Source organism: Podarcis melisellensis, assembly GCF_964234715.1.
Source record: "Podarcis melisellensis genome assembly, chromosome: 13".
NCBI lineage: Eukaryota > Metazoa > Chordata > Lepidosauria > Squamata > Lacertidae > Podarcis > Podarcis melisellensis.
In genome coordinates this window covers 19,911,080-19,918,709 of record NC_138545.1, presented here as the reverse complement: position 1 = coordinate 19,918,709, position 7,630 = coordinate 19,911,080, and the positions used below count along the sequence as shown (strand labels likewise).

General features: G+C 42.3%; 1 protein-coding gene across 4 annotated transcripts in view; it reads right to left on the bottom strand.

Moving 5' to 3' along the window:
• Positions 1-2,961: 2,961 nt before the first annotated feature.
• Positions 2,962-7,630, bottom strand: part of LOC309355275 (T-cell-interacting, activating receptor on myeloid cells protein 1-like) — a 48,889-nt gene continuing 44,220 nt past the window's right edge. For all 4 annotated transcript variants that reach the window (XM_081885990.1, XM_081885988.1, XM_081885991.1 and 1 more), the window contains 3 exons: positions 6,533-6,643; positions 5,380-5,417; positions 2,962-3,637 (listed from right to left, as the gene is read on the bottom strand). In XM_081885990.1, coding sequence (XP_081742116.1) covers positions 3,479-3,637; positions 5,380-5,417; positions 6,533-6,643 — 308 coding nt within the window. In that variant the 3' untranslated portion in view covers positions 2,962-3,478. The remainder of the gene's footprint in view (positions 3,638-5,379; positions 5,418-6,532; positions 6,644-7,630) is intronic.

The following is a 7,630-nucleotide window of genomic DNA, read 5'->3' as shown; positions in this document are numbered from 1 at the left end:
TCATCCCTTTAGGCTCTGTCTCTGATCTTCTTTGCTTTCAGTCCTGTGTCTGTTGAGTCTTTTCTCCATGGCTTTCACACGGGTGGAGGGTTGCTTGCCTTTAAACCTCAGAGTGGTGAACCCAGTTTTCTTTGACTCTTGCATCCCATCTTAAACAGCTTCTCTGTCTCATTCCCATAAAAAACTTTGTCATAGCCAGCCCTTGTCATTCTGCCTCTTCATACTTCGTTCTTCACACACACCCCGACACACCCTTGTATATTAGCATTGCTTCTTCCATCCTCTGTAAGGTTTATAAAGCATGCTTTTGGCCTGGAGCCAATCTCTCGTCTTTTCAAAAGAAGACCCCACCTCCCCTAAAATTGTGCTCAGGGAGGTGTCAAGGCACCTTGACCCTTGCCAGGGATGGAAGGTGAATAAACTGTGTGAACTGCCCTGAAATCTTTTGATGAAGGGCAGTATATAAATTTAATAAATAAACAAGTTAGGCACTGGGAAAGGTCTCTGGATGGCCGGGTTCCTCAGGGAGTAGTGGGGTGGAGGGCTTTAGAATATCACCATCTGCTCCGATATTTGCAGTTTTGAACTGCAGTGTGTCATTTATAGAACTTAACTCTTGTGGCAAGTTAGCTGCTAACTCCAGCTCAAAATCTCCTTTATAAGGGAATGGATTGCTCATGCCATACTATACAGCAACTAAAGTGAAGCGTATGTCACTGCTCTACCTGCCTCCTCCTAATTTCCCCACTGCTTTTTAGGGCTTTTCCAGCACTTGTTCGTTTACTTTAGGATTAGAGTTTTTTATAATGAACTTGGGCAAGTCTGGATTTTTTTTTTATTTTCACAGGAAAGAAGATGCTGGAGTGTATTTAACAGGGCTATGTGTACTCTGCAATAAGACAAATATCTAGGCCAACATAAACCAAACTCTGAACCTGTATAAATTGTGAAGATCCCGTTTTCCTACTGTTACTTTGTTTCTGTTTTGTTGGTCTGGACTGTGTACGGTCACTGGAAATTTTAAATAGGCTCCCTCCCACCCACTCCACCTTTCTGGCTTTTGATACTTCACATACTTTCAAACCTGTCATCACAGCCTTAAGGGCTAGAAACTTCCATGGAAGAGTTCAGCTTGGCTTGCACCCAGTCTCAGATTTGGCATGTGCAGGATGATGTTGGAACATGTACAGTCCTGGCTTAGGAACTGGGAGTGGGTGGGGGAGGAAGGGGGCCTTTTTAATAGTGCTATATTGGAGAGGGTGGTTGGAGGGTGCTCTTGACTCCAGGAGTGGGAAGCTTGAGGCCTCAGGGTAGTTCCTATCCCCGTGATCAGGCCGGTATCCTGTAGGGGCGTGAAGGCAGAAACTTGTGGTTTTGTATTTTTCCTGGTGTGTGTATGTGTGTATTAGGGGAGCGTAATACTTTTTAAAATACTTGATTGGAATAAAGTCTTTTAAAGCTATTCCTCTGTCTTGGTGATGTGGCACTTAGTGCATGAGCAGGTCATTTGCAAGAGGAGATTGTAGTTGCATTTGCTGTTAACAGTTGTTTCCAGAGTATTGGATCATTTCAAAAGGCATGGTTCATTTGTCTTAAGCCTGGCATTCTCCAAGGGTAAAAATAAATAAATGCTTTTCTAAAAAATGGACTGGTTGATCAATGGAAGATCAATAAATGCTTTAAAAAAAACACAAGAAAATGGACCCAGTAAACTGAGCTTGAATGACAAGAACTAGCAGGCTTGGCGTATTACTTCCCTACTTCCAGAAAACCCTGTAACTCTTAAGCACTTTTCAGTTTGTGGGCAATGGTGCGCTGGTTACAAGCCCAACAACACCAGACTCTTCTGCATTCAAATGAAAGAGGGGGAAAAGATAAAAATGGAAATGAGAAAAGCATCTTAAAATAAATTACCAATCATCTCACCACTTGCATCTTTACTCCATAAAATTCTAAGAAGCTTGGACTCTAAAAGCTTGAACTTTCCCCTAGTTTATAGATAAATGATTGTTCTATGTGCAGCCAAGGAAGTATCTTCACCTGCCTAGCTCAGCTGCGAGCAACAGTTTCTTTTGGCAACTAAGGCTGCTATATGAAGCAGTCCTTGATGACTTCTTAGCCCCAGGTCATAGGAACTGTCATTTCAAGTTAGGAATAGCAGAGTGGAGAGAGGTAGTTGTCTGCAGCATCTGAACTGTCTCCTCCATTTGGCTATTTACTGCCAACTCTCCTGATGCAAGGAGGAGAGGGAGGGGAAGACAATGTCAGATGCTGCCTTTTGCATTGGTTGGGCTTGTTCTGTTTTTTAAATGCTTGGTTTGCAGACACCATATTTACATTTGATATGAGCTTCTTTGAGCGCTGCAGTTGAAAAGTGAAACATAAATCTTTGACATAGGTAAGTAAATAAATAGAAACCTAGTCCATTCCTAGCATGGCTTATATTTTAACACTTGGTGGATCCAGGAGTTCAGGAGGCTTGATTCAGGAGGCTCTTTCTCTCAGCCATATGTAGATCTTTCTCTGCTTTTAAATAACATAGACACATGTAATACAGTCGACTCTCAACTAACACATGGGTTGCATTCCAGGGATAGAGCACTTGCTGGATCCAGAGATTATAGCTGTATGGCACTCACAAACTCACAACAATGCAAATATTTCTGATGCCTTTTCAACTTTCAGGTTTTAAATAAAATGTGCACCCATTTTACAGCCATGTTATTCCAGAGTAGTCCAGTAGAGGGTGCCGTTGGACCATTTGAAAAACTGTTTAGCTTTTCTTTGTTTCATGTACAAAAGTACATCTGCTGCCAAAGAAGAGGTCTTTCTTCTGCACCAAAGCATCTTGTGATTTTTTTTGTTAACGACTGAAATTTGTAACCACACAATATGTGATTGGGAAAATGACAAGGCAGGCATTTTATATTGGATGCTACCTAAACTACAACAAAAACACACTAAATTAAGCACTTTTTTATTTGTATAAGAAAGAAATAGTCCATACTTATGAGACACAATAACTACCATGTATCTTGTGGCTCTGATTCAGTCTGGATAAGCGGAATTCCATTTTTGTGTGTTAATTTGGCTATGAAAAAGGTGGGTGTTCACTTTAAATGGAATTTGTGGGGAACTGGAATGGAGTCCAGCTGCTGTAGGCTCTTTCTCTCAGCCATATGTAGATCTTTCTCTGCTTTTAAATAACATAGACACATGTAATACAGTCGACTCTCAACTAACACATGGGTTGCATTCCAGGGATAGAGCATAAAGTCAAAATTGCAGAGTCAAAAAACACTCTCTGACCACTGTAACAGATGCCACAGCTTTTGACCACTGGCTAGCTCCCCACGACACCTGACATCCACATTTGTGATTGTGTGGATAAAATAAGCAGCGCTTGTACACATGAAGCAGCCTTAAAATGTTTGACCCCAGAACTCAGGGCATATGCAGCATCTCTGTAAAGTCTTGCCTACCGACCCTCCCTGACTTTGTCATGGGCCAGTGTGGCATAGACACAAGGTTGGGGGACACTGGCAGGAGGAGCTGCTCGCTTGGTCCTTAGTGAGTTGTGGTTCAATACAGCGTAGGAGACTTCAGCAGGGTCTGCTTCTCGGTGAGGTTCTGGGGCCTACAGGGTGGGTCAAAAAAAGAGAAGAGATTAAGCTTGCAATCCAGGGGTAGATGATCTGTGCCCCTCCACATCATGCTGGACTACAACTCCCATCATCCTGACTATTGTCCATGGTGCTTAGGGCTGTCGGAGGTTGGAGTCAGGCAGCATCAAAAAAGGGACCCATTGCATATCCGTGATGTAATCGTAGATTAGGTTACAAGAGACTCCGTGCCACTGACCATTATTTATTTACTAGGGGAAAGTGCCTGGCATTGCCAGGGAATTCTTAGAAACAAACCAAAGATTTTTAAATGGACAATATAATTTGTTAGTTTTAAGGCTGTGTAGAGGCCCCAACCTGATCCAAATCTAGCCCTGAATCAATATGTAGGAGGGGCGAATGTTTAGGTTTTTAAGAAGGGGGATGTGGGAATGAAACTCCACCTCCTTTCTCCCTCCCACCCACACCTGGAACAAGAGGGTTCAGTCCTGCTGGGTGCCTGGTATCTCAGTGTTGATGAAAACTAATTCTTCCGGCTGAGGAACTGTCATGCCCAGTTTGGCAGTGATACCTCAAGGGGTGTCTGAATGCATAGAGCGCAGGCAGGCAAACTGCTTTCCAAAATGCATAGTAGATTGAGCACAGCCACAAAGACAGCTTTGAAATTTAATATTGGGAATCATGCTGAGTGAGACACGAGTCCAGCCTTCTACCATAGCTGTCAAGTGTCCCTTATTTGAAGGGACAGTCCCTTATTCCAGCGCCATGTCCTACCGCTGTCCCTTATTGATGGATATCCCTTAAATGATGTCCCTTAAATTTCAAAGGAAGCAGCTCCTCTCCCTCCCTCCCCGCCTGCCAGCCAGGGAGGAGGGAGGCTCCAACTATGCTGGTCACACAATAAGAAGTCTAAGAACGACTTGGGGGTTGGAGCTTGTATGCCTTGTGTGTGGCTAGTTAATGCAAGCTGAGGGGGGGTTGAATGCTGGACGCCATTTTGTTGCACGTGCTGCTGCAAACTTTGCAGTGCAAAGCCAGGCCGAGGAGCCATCTTAAGTTGAGGCTGCATAGGCCTTGTGGTGCATGTGATTCAGATTCTATTCAGTTGAACCTCTGGTTACAAAGTTGGTTGGACAGTGTTCTCGAAGCTACCCAGCATGAGTTTGACCAGACTGCAGGAGGACAGGAAGACTGGAGTGCCTGGAACAGGTGAGGCTGCAGGTCCCTTATTTTGGCTGCTGGTCCCTTATTTTCAAATCTGTATGTTGACAGCTATGCCTTCTACAGCCTGTCCTCCAAATGCTTTGAACTACAACTCCCATCAACCAGATATTGGCTATGTTGACTGGGGTCTGTGGGAGTTGTAGTTCAAGATAACTGGAAGGCTAGAGGCTGCAGAAGGTGTTTCCCATGTCTATTTCATCCCCAGTAAGAAGGATATGTTGGCGCTGATTAATTAAGAATGTGACAGCTCTGCTGAATCAGACCAAAAGCCCATCTAGTCTAGCGTCCTGCCTCCACCAGTTGCCCATCAAATGCCCACAAGCAGAATGAGCACAATAGCCCTTTCCCACATAGGATACTGATGTTTTTACTGTACCCTTGCATTGCTTGGCCACGAAACATGGGCTATTAAAATATTTCTAAATACTGCATATAAAAAATGGAGACATATGCTTTTCTAATAGTAAAGTTGGGACTTAACAGGAAGTTCACAATCATGATAAAGGTGTTTGTTCATAGGAATTTTTCTTACCGTGTTCATTCTTTGAGGCATTTCATTGGCAGTGGAACCTGTAGATCAGGTAGATAATTATGAAATTATCTGCCTTGTCGATTTCAAATTAGAACCAGCAATATTGATCATTCCCCGTCCCCCAAAATGTTAATCTTCCTCTTAGTGGAGGGAGCTTCTTGGGCCATAAATATTCTCCAAGATTACCAGTGAGGAATGCTAGAAATTTTATGAAATGGAAGGTAATCCCCCCCATGGAAAAATAAATAAATTCCACAGCTATATTTCCCTGCAGCAATTTTCCATTTCTATAAATGAATTAGTTTTGTTAAAAAAAATAACGAAAGCTAAAAATAAATAAATAAAAGCCAATATAAATGGATACAATATAAATATATTTGAGCAACAGGAATGGATTCAATGCCAGTCAAATTTAAAGTCAAAGTTTGCAATTAAACTTTCTTCAGGTGACTATACCCAGGAAGCACATATCATTAAGCATTCTGATTTATCATGCTGAAATCTGACTTGAATCTCAATACTGTAAGGGAAGTGTATGCTATTGAGTTATATAGACTTGAAAAAAATTACTGATGTACCAGTAAAATAACTTTGAGTAGGGATGGACTGTTGCTTAGTAGAAAAACACACAGTTACGTACTGTATTACAACTTAGCCTCCACACATTCACACTTTCTTTCAGCCTTCCGGGCACTAGGGGGCAGTGACCTGTCTCCCTGCTTTCATTTAGCTTAGTGAGAAGGATGTCACAGTCAGCATGGCATGTTGGCTAACAGCTGCTTTCACCATGAGTTGAAAGTGCACAAATTTGGCAAGAGAAAGGAGAGGGCAAGTTTTACATTTATGCGGAAGCATGCATAGGATTAGTCTTTGCAACAGGTTGACTTCATTTCAAATGAGTTAAACCTTTAGAATTGACTAGTAATCACTGAATGGTTACTTAGTTTTGTTTCAGTTTAAACGTGCGCGGGATTGCACTTTGCACTGTAAGGCAAGTGCTGCAAAAGCTCTAGAATTAAAATTTCACATTTAAACTTTATTTGCAGGTATAACGACTCCCCCTTTAAAGAAGACTCTTCTTTTATATGGGGCCAAAAACACACATGTGCAACTCAAGGTAGCAAAAATTCCCTGCATTCAGAGTTCCACTCACCTTTTCTTCTTTTCCTGTACAGTACAAAGATAAGCAGGAGGAGGAGGAGGAGGAGGAGAAGGCCTGCTGCAATGCTGGCCCATATTATTGTCTTGGATTTCTCAGGCATATCTGCAAAATAATTCATGTCTTGAGTGCCAGCACTGCGGATGTTTAACTTAGCACCTGCAGGCCGCGTCAGAAGCTGAAACAAACCTGCTGTCATAGAATCATAGAATTGCAGGGTTGGAATGGGTCCTATGGGACATCTAGTCCAACCCATGCAGGGGTCACCAACCTTTTTGGACACAAATAAGAGAAACTGGCATGGGCAGCTCCCAACCAAGCACACACTGCAACCTATTCTACTGGACACAGCTTTTGGAAGCCTAATTTCAATGGAGGGTGGGAAGGGATACTGCAGGCACTGTGTTGCTGACCCCTCATCTACAGGTGAAACTTGGAAAATTAGAATATTGTGGAAAAGTTTGTTTATTTCAGTAATTCAACTTAAAAGGTGAAACTAATATATGAGATAGACTCATGACATGCAAAGCAAGATATGTCAAGCCTTTATTTGTTATAATTGTGATGATCATGGCGTACAGCTGATGAAGACCCCAAATTATCAATCTCAGAAAATTAGAATATTAAATGAAATCAGCAAAATAAGGATTGCAAATAGAGCAATATTGGACCTCTGAGAAGTAGAAGCATGCATATGTACTCAGTACTTGGCTTGGGCCCCTTTTGCATCAGGCAAGTTTGCTGGCCAATCAAGCACAGTAATTTTCTGAGATTCTTAATATTATTATTATATTATTGATATTCTAATTTTCCGAGTTTCACCTGTACTGTCACAAGCCTCCTCCAACTTCGTACATTTGATTCCAGCTACCATCATCCATGGCCATGCTGGTCACCAGTACTGAGCCAAAAGGACCAGTAATCTGACAGTCAACCTTGTTTGGCTATCTCTTTCCAACTTCTCAGGCAGAGCAATGTCCTGAGAGTCTTTCTCCCGGTCAAGCTGGGACACTCTGTGCAACTAACATGGGATGAAATGCCCTTTCGAATGCAATCCCGTTTCATTTCTGATCCTGCTTTTAGAGAAGTGGT